At 49.6% G+C, this 14,535-nt stretch overlaps 1 protein-coding gene across 5 annotated transcripts; it reads left to right on the plus strand.

The window, feature by feature from the left end:
- Positions 1 to 1,045: 1,045 nt before the first annotated feature.
- Positions 1,046 to 14,446, plus strand: GIPC1 (GIPC PDZ domain containing family member 1). 5 transcript variants are annotated; one of them, XM_074310173.1, is made up of 8 exons: positions 1,046 to 1,166; positions 1,976 to 2,094; positions 4,948 to 5,267; positions 7,453 to 7,638; positions 7,947 to 8,127; positions 10,313 to 10,425; positions 10,579 to 10,660; positions 10,787 to 14,446. In XM_074310173.1, the coding sequence occupies exons 3-8, from the start codon at positions 4,980 to 4,982 to the stop codon at positions 10,936 to 10,938; spliced, it is 1,002 nt and encodes a 333-aa protein (XP_074166274.1). In that variant the 5' UTR covers positions 1,046 to 1,166; positions 1,976 to 2,094; positions 4,948 to 4,979; the 3' UTR covers positions 10,939 to 14,446. The 5 variants fall into 5 exon arrangements, with proteins under 5 accessions (XP_074166274.1, XP_074166283.1, XP_074166312.1 ...); XM_074310191.1 differs by lacking the exon at positions 1,046 to 1,166 and adding an exon at positions 4,206 to 4,289; XM_074310182.1 differs by lacking the exon at positions 1,976 to 2,094.
- Positions 14,447 to 14,535: the final 89 nt, after the last annotated feature.

Consider the following 14,535-nt stretch of genomic DNA (forward strand, 5'->3'; position numbering starts at 1 on the left):
GGGGTCCCCACAACCCTGAGAGAGAGGTGTTATTCTAGGTTTCCTAGAGCAGGCGCGGGCACGTGACTCGCTCCGGATCGCGCTGCTAAACGAAGTGTCTAAGTGCAGGGGTGTTCCCGACTCCGTGCTAGGACCTTGGGTCTCGAGCCCCGGGCTGGGAGGGCGTTATTTAGGAAAGCACAGCATGATGCGGTGGAATTCGCACTCATCTTCATTAATAATAGCAACAAGAATTTAGTGATTTAAGGGTTGCAAAGAGGCATCGTGGCGACTTTCTGTGTGACTTCATTCTGACTTAGTGACAAACTCTCTTTAGGCCCGCCAAACTGCAGGGATAGAGGGATTTTCCGACTTTTTACTACTCCCTGTAATAAAAATAAATTAAAAAAAAAAACATCTTGGCTCTGATATTTACCAGCTGTGCGACCTTCGGTAAATGTCCTCACTCCTGGAGCCTCAGTTTCTCCAGCTGCAATATGGGAATGCTGACGCTAGCCAGATTAGCTGCAAACATTAAGGCGCTAGGGAAATGTATTTATTTAGAGAGGCCTTGCTCTGCACCCAGAGGTAGAATTAATGCGTGGTCATAAGAGTGGGCCCCCGCTCTTCCGGTCTCTGAGCTCTCTTCTGCCTCCGGGGTCCGCGCCCTCATCTCCACCCTCACTCACAGGATTGTCGTCCCGTGGATACCAGTCTCCAGACACCCTTTTGACTGACACCCAGGGTGCAGCACGTGGTTCTGAGATCCTACGATCTGATTGGTTGCACACTTTCTCTCCATTCTTATGATTGGCTCAGAGTTTTAGGCCTCTGCTCTTGAGTATTTCCTTCTTCCCCCTATGTGTCCTCCTAAGTGGTATGGTCCACCGCGACTTGGAGAGGTAGGACTGCTTCACTCTGACAGAGAGCGGGGGGGTGAGGGGTGGGGTGGATGAAGAAGAGGCAGGACGAGGCGGAGGGATCCCTCTGGAATGTGTCCGCCAACCCCACCCCGACTCTATGAGAGCGTTGATTGGTTCAGGGGCCCGAGAGCTGGTCAGCGATTGGTCTTCCTCAGGACTCAGCCCCGCCCCTCTCTTGGGCGCCGCTGCGGGAGAGGGAGGCCCGGGCAGCGGCCGGCAGGAGTTCGCGGAGGGACTATCCTCTCGCGGAGGCGGCGGCCGCAGGTGAGTGCCCCCTGGGGGCCGGACTTCTGCGCGCGGGGGTCGGGAGTGGTTGCAGGAACGAGCGCGGACAGGGACGCCCACAAACACGGAGCTGCCTGGCTTGGGAAGCCAGGGGCTCAAACAGGCACGCGAGGGGCGGGAGGGGGGAGAGCAGCGAGTCCCGCGACGTGGATTTGAAGGCACACAGACACGGGGGGATGCGGGGAGGGTGGTGGGGAGGGGCCCGGCCAGTGGGGGAACACAAGTATCCTTGCGGTGGGGATCCAGCCTTGCCGTGACGCACTGGGGCACGGGACTGGAAAGGACAGGAGTGGGGACGGGCCCACGGACACGGAAGCATCAGGGGTGGGCTCCCAGTGCACCAAGCATCGGTCAGTGCGGGGCACGGGAACACAGGCGGCGCAAGAGAGGGTGCCCGGAGTGACCACGGCTGCCGGGGACACGCGGGATGGAGGGGGCGTGGGGCTCGTCCCAACGCGGAGTGTGGACGTCCTGTGGCACTGGGCACCAAGGCCCGAGGCCTGGAGAGCATCAGGGAGCCAGGGGCCGCTGGCCCCCAGAGTTTGCAGAGGTTAAGGGACCTGTGTGGGGAGTACCAGAGACCCGGAGGGGAGGTGGGAAGGGGTGGGGCAGGTGCTAGGACCGGAAACCGCAAATCCTGGTTGGCTTTACGAACTCGAAGGGAAGGGGTCACGGAGAAGGTTCCCGGAAAGGGAGCCCCCATATCCGGCCTTCCCTCTCCCTGCACCCCCACTAAGGCTCCCTTAAACCTGATGATGTAGGCAGCGAGAATTTGGTTCTGGTTTCAGGCTTTTCCACCCAGAGCTGCCACCTTGGGAAGATTCGTGGAGAGAATCCCCAGCCCAGAGGGAGGGGCGTGGCTGTGAGGGTCGAGCCCCTCCCCTTGAGGCACCTGTGACCGCCCGCTGTGAGTCAGGACTCCAGTTTTCTCACTCGAGCTGTCCCTGACGGGTGGGGTGATCACCTGCTACAGGTTTCCCCACCTCCACCTCATCTCTGGTTTTAGGGAAGTTGATGGTTCCCTGAAAAAGGTGCCCTGAGACTTCCCTGCCCGACCCAAAAGTGCCATGTAGAATAACCTGTGCAGGCCCTGGATTTGGAGTTGGGAGAGACGTGTAGTTGCAGTCTCACTCCACTTTTGTGAGCTGTGTGTGGAAGTCACTCTTCTCTGAACCTCAGTTTCTTCATTTGTAAAATGGGTACAATACTAATTACACTAAGGGTTTTGCCAAGCATAAGCACTGTAGAAATGGGGCCTTATTAACTAACGCCGGAACTTGAAAGAAGATGAGGTAGTTCCCTGGAGACCCAGGTATCCTGGGTGGTGGGAGATTGAGGGACACTGACTGTGCCTGAGCCTCATCTCTGCTGAGCAGGGCAGGCATCGAGCCAGCTTCTCTACCCAGGAAACACCCAGTAGCCGGTTTGGTTTGTCAGGCTGAATCAGTGCTGCCTGGCCCACCCTCATTCCATCCAGAACAACGCCCCAGATGAAATGGGGAGCCAGAGCAGGGTGCTTTCTTACCCCTGGCTCCTTGCCCAGTAAGCTTACAGAAACCTCTTCCTCCCCCAATTTTTTCTCCCTGACTTGTATTTTATCATGCTTTAAGGATTGTATCTTTTTACCTGTGAGGTAGACAGGGTATTATATCTATTTCACAGATGAGGAAATTGAGGTTCATCTAAGTTGAGACATTCCATGGGCACATAGCCAATAAAAATCAAGTTTCGTGGTGTTTCTAGGTTTTCCTAATGTTACGTGGCTGTTCTTGCCTCCCAGCTGCCCTAAATACCCTCCCCTCCCAATCCCCAAGAACTTTAGTGTATCCCCAAGTTCTCTGTTCCAACAGATACAAGCTCTTTTCCTAACATCTGAAATGCTTCTCACCTTTCACCTCTCTCCCTTGACCACTTGGCTCCTTGTGCCTGGTAGAAAGAGAAATGAAAACTTAGAGGGAGGAGGAGGAGGGAGAGATGCTGCTGGAGTCTAAGCTGAAAGCTCTGACAATACAACAAGCCTGTTATTCAGCACTGGTGAATGAAGAGGAAGAGGAATAAGGTCCTTGACCTGCCTTTTACAGAGTTCACAGACAGAACACCATACATTTACTGAGTCTTTGTGAGTTAGTTGTGCTCACACTATCCTCAAACCTCACAAGCTGGTTAAAAGACAAGAGGCATCCTTACAATGATCTCCCTCAGGGCCAGAACTGCTACTGATGCCCATATCTCCTATCAGTGCCTGGCTTCAAGGCTCTCAGTAATGGATTGATAGATGAATGAATGAAGAATCATTTAATTTCAGTTCAATTCAAACATCAACTGCCTTCTGCATGTAAGAGAATACTGTTCTGGGTATTGGGAATACAAGAAAAGGTATAGTATAGATTTTGGTACCACTCTTACCTTTCCAGCCTTCTACTGCTCCCCTCCACAAACACCTGGCACATAGTAGGCAGTATACAAATGCTTCCTTTGTTCTTTCCCCTACCCTAGAATCCTCTACTTTTCTCACTTGTACCCTAACTCAACCTATTCAATCCTAGCCTAAATGTTAACATCCTCCAGGAAAACTTCTCTAATCCCTGGAATAACTTTTTTCCTTGCACCTCACTTAGTACCCTTTATTTTTTCATATCTCTGATTTAATTTGACATATGTATGTTAATTGTGTATTATACTCAATCTTTGTGCCTTATCTCTCTACTATGCCATAAACGGCATGAGAGAAAGGACTTTCTTATTGAAATTTTATATCTTCCCAGCAGATAATATGGTAAATCACAAATTTGACACTTAATATATGTTTATGGAATTGATTTGAGTTAGAGGCATCATTTATTTTTAAAGAACATACATTCAAGAAATCAATATTAAGCTCCTAATGTGTAAAATCCCTGTGTATACAGATATGACACAGGCCCTGTGTCAGTAAATTTGCAACCCTGAGATTGTAGATTTTGAGCTAAAGGAGACCCTTAGACTTAGTTTGTCTAATACAACCTCCTCTTTTTACAGATCAGGAGAGTCAGGTAAAGAGAATCTGAGAACAGTCTCCTTAATTGTTTAGCCTGGACAAGTGACTTATCCAAGGTCTCACAGGTAGTGTGATGAGATTCAAATTCATGCCCTGCAATTTCAAACCAGACTCTTATTCCACTATACTATACTCCCGCGTGGGCAATTAAAGCACACAAATGAGGGATCCCCAAGGGGCTATGAAAAATGTGAGTCAAGTGAAATCACTTTTCGCTTGGAGAGTTAATCAAGGTTTCATGCAAGGAACATCGGATGGAACAATTTCAATAGATAAAACTGAACAGTCATGAGGGATAATGTGAACAGAAACTTAGAGGAAGGGCAGGACAAAGTGAGAACAGGGGATAGAGGCATTTCTACTGATTGGGACACTAAGAAGCAAGCACAGGGAATCAATAAGCAATAGGAAGAGGGGAAAGATCCTTGGGGTATTCTTCTAGGTCACTGATATCAGGGAAGCCTTCCTGGAGCAGGAGACTCATAAGATTGGAGTTTGAGAACTGGAAGTCACTAGAAACCTTGGAGTTCTATCTCCTTTCATATACCAGAAAATTAAGGCTCACAGAAGTCCTATGACAGTGCCTGAGGTCATACAGGGAATAAGAAGCAGAGCTGGGATTTCAAACCCAGCTCCCCAGCCTCTAAATCCAGGACTTCTTCCACTACATTGATCTGTCTGGGCTTGAAAGATCTTGAAGGTCTACTTTTTTGCCTTCCACAGATTTCCTGGGAGCCCCCCCTCCATCACTTCCCATGCCTCTGGGACTTGGCCGGCGAAAGAAGGCGCCGCCTCTGGTGGAAAATGAGGAGGCAGAGCCAGGGCGAGGTGGGCTGGGTGTGGGGGAGTCAGGGCCTCTGGGTGGGGGTGGGGGAGGGGGCCCCCATGTGGGTCTACCTCCCCCACCCCCATCTCTTCGGCCCCGACTGGTATTCCACACCCAGCTGGCCCATGGAAGCCCTACTGGTCGAATAGAAGGCTTCACAAATGTAAAGGAATTGTATGGCAAGATTGCTGAGGCTTTTCGCCTGCCCCCTGCTGAGGTATGGCTGCCAGGAGCTGAGACCCTGACCTAGATGTAGGACAGGGTGAGTGGGATGGAGTTGTAACAGGGAGACAGGACTGAGAGAACTGGATGGCAGGCACCTAACAGTGGGCTGGAGTGGAGGGAAGGTCAGAAGCTGGGAGGGGGCCATATCCCCAGGCCTAGACCCCAGACCATAGGAAAGCTGATTGCTAAGATCATAGAATTCAGAGTTGGGAGGAACCTCAGCAGCTATCTAGTCCAACTGATAGCTGCAAAAGAATCCCCACTTCAGTATGCTAACAGATGGTTGTGCAGCCTCTGCTTGAGGAGTAACTACTGATCCACTCTTTCCACTTTGGAATACATCTTATAAAAAATTAAATTTCCCTCTGCGGCTACCATCCCTGGTTTCTAGGGAAGTTTCACTTTCTGAAATTAAATGAAAAAAAAATTACACTTTTTTCAATGAGACTTTTCAGATATTTCAAGGCAACTATCGTGTGTGTGTCACCTCTCCACCCCTTTCTCTCTTCTAGGCTAAAGATGCCCAGTTCCTTCTAATGATCTTTTTATTCAAGATACTTGACCTTGTTGCTCTCCTTTGGATGATTTTTGGCTTATCTATAGCCTTTCTAAAATGTGTGCTCAGACCTGAACAAAAGCCCAGATATGGTTTGACTGTAGCAGAGCAGGTTCATCACTTTATTCCTGGAAGCTCTGTATTTCTTAATGCCGTCCACCAAAATCCCTAGCTCTTTCAGACAATCAGTTTACTTGTGCGCCAGATTTTTTTGTTCCCATGTATAAGATTTTACATTTATCCCTATTAAATTTTATCTTAATTGATTCAGCCCAATTTTCTATCTATCCTATTAAAGTCTATCCAGTATTCTTGCAGTCCATTCTAGCTTTATGTCATCTACATGTTTGACTGAAATATATTATCTTTGCCTTTATCCCCTAATCATTGAAACAAATCCTATCATAAAGTTGAGCACAGATTCATCCAGATACTTCACTGAAGAAGTCCTTCCAAATTGACCCATTCAAAAACAGTTTTCTCAAGCCATCCTGTGCTGTTCTTACCCTTCTCCTCCCATAAGTCATCCCAAGGGTTCCATCCAATGAACTGGAGGCCTTATTTTCACCTGACACTGAAAAGATGCCAGTAGAGCACAGTCTGTATGCGTGTTCTCCTTGTTCTCACCCTGTAACTAGCCTAGCTTTTCTTATCATTTCCCCTGGTACCATGTTTTCTTCCTGTTCTTGGACATTCTTCATTGGCTATATGTTGCAGTCTCATCTCTAAGTCATTTCAGTTCTTTAGAGCTAGTTGTATTCCATATCTTGCATCCATATAACAACACTGGTAGAAAATGGGTTTTTGAAAGATGGGCCTTTTATTTCTAAGAGAAACTTAGGATCATTTGCATTTTCCTGAAGGCATTGCAATGTGTTGTTCTCTTGTTTAATTCAGGACCTAGTTCATCATCCATTTATACTGTCCTTGATATATATACAAATAGCCATATGCAATCCATCCATTTATTTGTCACACTCAATACAATAGAAGTCTTCCTCCTCTTCATCTTTCATGTGTGGATGTTTGGACCAAACTCCTAAGAGTAAATCTCTCATGGTTACTCTTTGGTTCTAGCTATTCAGCTGGGTCTAGATCCAACTGATTTTAATGTTGTTTGACCCACATTTTCCTGTCTTTTTCACAAGAATAGCATGAACTATTTCATCCATTGGTTTGCTACAATCTAAGTAAATTGTATCTTTGGGAATCCCCTGATCTAATGCATTAATAACTCCACCCAAAAGAACTAAAAGGAGGTTTTTTGTAACTGCTGCTTCCTCCTTGTTAATAGTATGTTCTAACAGGGAGGCAGAAGAAAAGCTACTCCCAGGAGCGTAATCATAGATTGGAGACAGGAGTTGTGGTGGGTGTTTGTGTCTGTATCTGAGACGAAATGCAGATGTTGGGGACCATTCTGGGAAGAATGTACAAGTTAGAGAACAGCTTCCCTGGGGATCTAGAAGGAAAGGTATTCTTCCCAGGATATAAAAATTTAAATGCACATACCACTCTGTCCATCAGAGGCCTGCCCTCAAGGGATAATGTTTGGCCCCGGGGCTAAAGCTGCTGGCTTGGGTGCTGGTCCTTTGCCCATTCTCAAGCCAGCTTCTCCTCCCAGGTGATGTTCTGTACTCTCAACACACACAAAGTGGACATGGAGAAGCTGCTTGGAGGCCAGATAGGGCTAGAGGACTTCATCTTTGCCCACGTCAAAGGTCAGCGCAAGGAAGTGGAAGTATTCAAGTCAGAAGAGGCCCTGGGGCTCACCATCACAGACAATGGGGCTGGCTATGCCTTCATCAAGGTACAGGGGCAGAGGGCGGTGTGAGGAGCCCTGACATGAACCTTTATACAACATACCAGAAGGAACGTTGAAGTGGGTGTTCACCAGTTCTAACAGGCTTTAATTGTATGACCTTAGCCAAGTCCTGTGACCTCCAGAACCCCCAGTTTCCTCATTTATCAAATGAAGGGGAATGTGGGAACTGTCCAGTCCCTCTCCAAAGGAAAATATTAGAGACATTCAGACACTCTTTAGGGGACCTAGACACCCAGGATTCAGGGTGACAAAAACCTATGGTACTGTGGCTAAATGCAGATCTCCTTCCACAGAGGATCAAGGAGGGGAGTGTCATTGACCGAATCCAAGTGATCAATGTGGGTGATATGATAGAATCCATCAACGGGCAGAACCTGTTGGGCTGCAGACACTACGAGGTGGCCAAGATGCTCAAGGACTTGCCCCGAGGCCGCACCTTCACCCTCAAGCTTACGGAGCCCAGGAAGGCTTTTGGTAAGGGGCAGAGCCTGGAGGCACAGGCTCTACAAGAGAGTGGGCGCTGGGAAGTGGGCAGAATGTGTGGGAGAAAGACACTGTTGGACCATAGAGTTGAGATGAGAAAGTAGCCTGGGCTTCCTGCCTGTTTTGGGGAGAGCAAAATCTTTATCTGATCTGAAATACAGAAGTCCAGGGATGCTGCGGGGATGCATGACCCAATCCTCTACCAGGGTCAATTGAGATCCCTTTCTCCTGCATACCCCATCTCCAGCAGCAGTCAAGTGTTCCCTCACCCTTATATTCAGGTCATAGGAGGAGGTCCTTACCAGGGAGGAGGCTCTGGTAGAGCCTCAGGCTCTACAGGCACCAGCCTGTGACCCACCCCTCAGGGGGCAGGGGAGAGCTTTCTCTCCCCATTCCTTCCCCCCCCCCCCAGCTTCTGCGTCATATGACCCTCCCCCAGCACTGGTTTCAGGTGGCAGCACCCGCCACCCCCTAGTGTGTTCCTGTTCTGGGGATTGCTCTAGCAACCCAGTCCCTACTTTATCTGTTAACTCTTGGACCCCAGTTTTGTCCCAGTGCCCAACCAGACCTCTGTCTCTTTCCCCCATATTCTCTCCTGTACTCAATCTCTACAAACTTTCTTTCCCTAGCCTCAAGACACTCTCCCCCCATCTCCCCATTTAATTCCACTAAACCTCCCTGTGATTCCTTACCTAAAAATCTCCCTAAGGCTAATACCTTCAGTTTCCCTGCCCCTCCCCTTTCCTGTTCCAGACTCACACCAATTTCCTCCACAGTATTCCACACCTTCCAGCTCCCTCTATTTCACCCCCCCACACACATTCTCTCATACTCAGACTTCCCAAACCCTTGAGGGCCCCACCTCCAGGCTTCCGGTCACAGGGAGCCCCTACTGGAGATGCTTGGCTGCCCATAACTGATGCCATCTCTAGCCCCCTTGCGTTTAGCTCTGCTGCCTCTCCGGAATGGGACCACAGCCTTGGGCCAAGACGGGGGAAGGGGGAGAGGACAGCCATTATCCAGCTGCTTCCCCAGCACAAGCTGAAATGTTGGAGGCTGGATAGGGGCCAGAGGCTGCTCCCATATTGGAATGGAGAGAGAGAGGGAGAAGCAAGACATCCTGTTCCCCATTGCCCTCTCCCCACTTTACTTCACCAATCAGGGATCTAGCTTCAGGGACTGCCTAGGGTTGGATTGGACATCTTGTCTGTTTTTCCCCTGGACCTCTGGAAGTTCTTCCCTTTTTAATTGCTCAGTTCTCTTTTAGGAGCAAAGGCTTTAGAGCTAGAGGGAACCTTGGGAATCATCTTGTCCAACACCTTTTATTTCACAGTTAAAGAAAGTTCAGTCCCAGAAGGAGGCGATGACTTGGCCAAAGTGGTCTTGATAAGTAGTCCTCAGAACTCGAACGTAGACAGTTCGGATCCCATGCTTTACCTTCTGTGCTCTAGTCCCAGCTCAGAGCCCCAGACTCCAAGGCCTTCATTTCCTACCCCTCCTCCTTAAGAGGCCTTTCCCAATTACAGAACCCCTGCTCCCAGCCAACTCTTATTCTCCCTCTTACCCGAATATGCCTTCTCCATTCCCAGTGGAATGCCTGGCTCCTGTCCCAGCCCAGGGAGGGGGCCCCAAGGGAGGGAGGAACAGAGGCTGAGACACTTCTTAAAACAGGCAGTTTTTTTGTTTGTTTCTTTGAGGCAGTTTAGAGTCTTATGTTACAGGCCAAGAGACTTGAGTTTGAATCCTGCCTGGGTCATTTCCGTGTTTGTTATCTTAGATAGTTCCAACAGCACCCCCAAATGAAAGCTCTTTTTCAGTTCTGGGTCCCTATGACCCCAGGTAAAAGCCCATCCACCGCAGCTGGAGTTGGGATCTGGGAGCTCCTATCTCACTGGACTTTGATGGGGCAGTGGAAAGACCTCCAGTTTTGAATTTGGTATTGTCTCCAGGCCCACTGCTCATTTTTAGCTTTATGGCTTTGGGGATGTGACTTTACTTCTGTAAGCCTTAATTTCCTCATTTGTGAAAGGGGGATGCTGGATGTGGTGATTCATGCCTAGGGTTCCATCAGCTTCTGTGAGGAAGCTCAGAATCAGTGGGTGAGAGGGGATATTTGGACCTAGGGTTTGAGGGACAAAGGGCATATTAGATACTGACCCCCTCCTTGCTTTCTCAGACATGATCAGTCAGAGGTCAGCAGGGGCCCGCCCTGGTGCAGGACCCCAACTTGGCACTGGCAGGGGGACTCTTCGCCTCCGTTCCCGGGGCCCAGCTACAGTGGAGGAATTGGTAAGTGGCCATGCTGCTGGCCCCATGTTCCTTTTCCTCTGCCTTATGTTCCCTGACCTGTCATCCCACTTTGCAGTGTTTTGTGTATATGGATCATATACAGAGTAAATAATTAAAGCAGATTGGGTTGAATTGAATTGTTCTCTGCCCCAGCCTTCAGCATTCGAGGAGAAGGCCATCGAGAAGGTGGATGACCTGCTGGAGAGTTACATGGGCATCCGGGACACCGAGCTGGGTGAGGTTCTTTAGACAGGGTTGTGGGACTGAGGAGTGGCAGGAACTGGGCTGGTGTTTGGAGGGGGTCGGGGAAGACTTAGGAATGGAGGATCTGAGCTTCCAACTTATTCTTTCCTTTGAGCAGCTGCCACCATGGTAGAGCTGGGCAGGGACAAGCGGAACCCAGATGAGCTGGCAGAGGCACTAGATGAACGACTAGGTGACTTCGCCTTCCCTGATGAGTTTGTCTTCGATGTGTGGGGAGCAATTGGAGATGCCAAAGTTGGGCGCTACTAGGACTCAGATTGGACTGACTCCGAGGAAATGTGGGACAGAGTTAACGTGAGCCAGGCCATGGGGCCTTGGAAGCAAAAAGTCTGGGAGACTAGACACCTGGGGCCCCTCCCAGCGCCTTCGATGCTGTTTAGGGGAGAGAGCACTGAAGAGGTCTTTGTCTGGGGGCAGAGAGAGAGAGGGAGGAGGGGTTAGAGAGAGGGGCTGAATCTGGATCCAAGCCCCTAGGCCCTCACCACCATTACCACCACTGGAATCCAACATTCCCCACACAGCCAGAATAGGAGGGAGCAGGCCTGACCCTCAGTGCTCTCCATCCAATCGGTACAGTCCCTCCCTCCTCAGCCTGGCTGGGGTCCCCAGGGAGCCCCCCTCCTTCCTTTCCCACCTACCTCAGTGTCTAGATTGGGGGAGGGAGAGTTGGTAAACCTCCCCCTTCTTCCCGCCTCGACTTTTCCACATCAGCTGCCAAACTGGCCCCACTCCTTTCCCTGGGGCGCCCAGCTCTGTTTCAGAGGGGAGGCTGTGACCTCTGCTGGTTTCCCTGACGCAGGGGAGGGGAGTGGTGACCAAGCAGCCACTTTTTCCTCCTCTCACTCCAGCAATAAGGTCACCATCTCCCCAGCTCTGTTACCTCTATATTTGAACTTGACTGCTGTGAACCCATCCCCTGTTCTAGGACTGACTTCCCTTAGGTGTACCCATGTGTCCCCAACTGTCTTCACTGACTTTGAGAAGGTGGGGCAGGCCTTGACTGGGGGTTTTATATTTGAGTTATCTTTAACATAAAGAGATCTCTTGAGTGGAGCTGAGCTGCATGGCCTAAGGGGTGGGGGGCTGAGCTTGGGCTGGGAAAGAATGTGTAGATTGAAATCCATCCCCTCTGCACTCCAAATTGAATTAGGAGACCTTGGCCCAGCCTCCCCTGACTTCTCCCGCCCACTGTTCTGCCCGATTAGCACCCAGGCCCTCCCTCCAGATCTCTCAGCAAGGGAAGTTTTCAGCTGTCCTGAAAGTCTGCCCCAGTCTTTACTGTGCCACTAGTTTGGTGATCGACTTTCCCTTCTCTGGGCCTTTTTTTCTTCCTGTGCAAGTTGAGGTTGTATTTCAGTGGTCTCCAAGGTCCCTTTCAGAGTTTCTTCACACTTCCAGAAGAGGCAGCGACTTTGGGCTCACCCTGACCTCTCAGGCCTATCTGGGGGACCCTCTGTCTCCAGACACCAGCCCCATAGCAGGGGCCTTGTCCCATCAGGAGTAACACATTTTTTTGTTTCAGTTTAGAAAATATTCTCCAAAACAATCCTCAGAAGGACCCATGCAGAGATAACTTTCCCATTTTATAGTTGATAAAACAGCCCTGGGAAGGGAGTGAAGAGGTGGGGACTGGAAGTCACATCTGTTGATTCAATTCAGCATTCTTAGTAGGAACATCTAAGTTCCAAAGTGTGGTCCCTAAAATGACACATTCGAATAGGCTAGATGGAATCGGGGGAAAGAAACCTGAAACATTCCTCAGGATGGTCTCTTTGGGAAAGTTCCAGCATCAGCATATACTTGGTGAGTGACTAAGATTGCTTGCACTTAGCCTCAGTTTCTCCTTCTGTAAAGTGATGCAGCTGGACTAGTTAGTTCTGACTCCTAGATCCAAATCCTGTGGTTCCTAGAAGCCTGGCTCTGGGCCTCAGTTTCTTCCCAAGGCCAGATATATCCTAAAGGCATTCTTACCAGCATTGTCAAGTGCACATGACTGGGTCCTAAAGGAACAGAGTGGCTGGAAGCCAGAACCCTGTCCTGGGGTGGCCCAGACCCCTCAGGCTTTGGGCCAAGCTGATGGAGGAAGATGCAGGGAGACTGACATAAACCCAACACCATTGTTTTGACAGTCAGCTCTTCATACTTGGAAAGGAGGAGGGGGGCCTCAGGGAAATGGACAAGGGTTGGTTGGTGGGGGAGAAATTAGGAAAACCAGTTTCAACACCTTGAGTTCCAAATAGGAACATAAAATAAATTGAAGAGGTGGGGGGAAGAACTGGCTGGGTAGATGGTTCCATAGATTCCCCTGGAGCGTGGGGAAGAGAAGTGGTTCTGGATCTGGGAAGTGTCTTCCATTTTGTATCTGGATAACTCTTGGTCTCATTGTGCACTTCTTTGGGTAAGAGGGGGAAGGAGTGTGTGGGTCTTAAGGGGTCTAGAATTGCTGAGTTCAGAGTGGGTCCAAAGAGAAGTAGGATAGGCTTTAATAGGGAGGAGAGAGAAGTCACAGGGAGGCAGGATTCCTGGGTCCCCTCCCCAGTCCACCCCTTGTCCTCATCCCAGCTTCGGCCTCCTCAGGGATTACATGTTCTTGGGGATCCGCCTCTAGCCTAAGCCTGACATAAATAAAAGAATGAGGGGGAGCAGTTTCCAATCTAATCATTCCTCCCCCCACCCATGGAGAGAATATTGCCTCTCCTCAACTCATTTCAGAGCTTATGCCCCCCCAAGCTGCATGCCCTCTCTGTTCCTGGCATCCATGAGCCGTGCCTGGTTTCCCTATCCTTGAACAGGGTTGGCTCAGCAACTAGTCCTCCCCAGCAGAGCCTTGTTCATAATCCAGGATTCCCTGAGAGTCCTTGCCCATGCGTGAACTGTTTGGAGCTCGGCACCATAGGCAGCAGGACTCTGGATTTGGGGTGAAGAGATGAATTTCAATTCTGCCTTAGTCATACTTTGTGACCATGAGAGACTCACCTAACTTATCTGAATTTGCCTATTGGAAATGAGAGGTTTGAACTAGATCATTTCTGAGGTCCTGTTCAGCTCTAAAGCCCTTAGTGTCACTGAGAAGTCTGGCAACAGGGTGGTATAAGAGCTGGAAAGGAGTCCCCTCACCTGGGATGCCCTGCTGCCTGAAGCCCCAGAGGGAGGGCTGCAGTGGGGAGAAAAAAGGGGAATGTGTATCTGAAACACTCACATTTTCCAGTGTTTGGATTTTCTCAGCATTATTATTGTTATTAATGAGAAAAGCATGAGGGCCCCATGCCTGAGAATGGGGGGTAAAGAACTAGGGAGGGGTGGAGGATGGCTCAGTTTCCTCTCAATTGGGGAAGGGTTGATTTAGATGGTCAGCTTTAAACCCGATTCTGGGAAGTTCTCTAGCTTTCTTTGGAGGGGAGGGGAGGGGAGACAATGGGGACAGAAGATCAGGACCCCCCCCCATATCCTAAAAGAACAGATAAGTGGCAGGAAGGGATGCCTTGGACTGTGATACTGTGGGAAAAGGACTGGTATTCGGGACAGTTCAACTACTGAATAACCCTATAGCCACCAGCAAATCTACCCCCTTGGAGCCTCAGTTTCCCTATCTGTAAAGCAAGAATAATCTTTGCATTGCCTACCTCACAGGGTTGTTGTGGGGAAAGCATTTGGTAAACTTCAACATACTCTAGTTGAGTCATGATAATTGTTAATCTCTTGACCCAATGAGTCACAAACCTTTGGGAAAAGGTAGTAAAGGTCTGTTTTCCCTCCATTTCTGGGTCCCTCACTGAATGAGTTGGACTCAGAGCTAGGAGAGAGCTCTCAGATTGTCAGAAGAATGGTTGCCAATAAGCGGCCCTA

This window comes from Sminthopsis crassicaudata, chromosome 1 (genome assembly GCF_048593235.1).
Source record: "Sminthopsis crassicaudata isolate SCR6 chromosome 1, ASM4859323v1, whole genome shotgun sequence".
Taxonomy (NCBI): domain Eukaryota; kingdom Metazoa; phylum Chordata; class Mammalia; order Dasyuromorphia; family Dasyuridae; genus Sminthopsis; species Sminthopsis crassicaudata.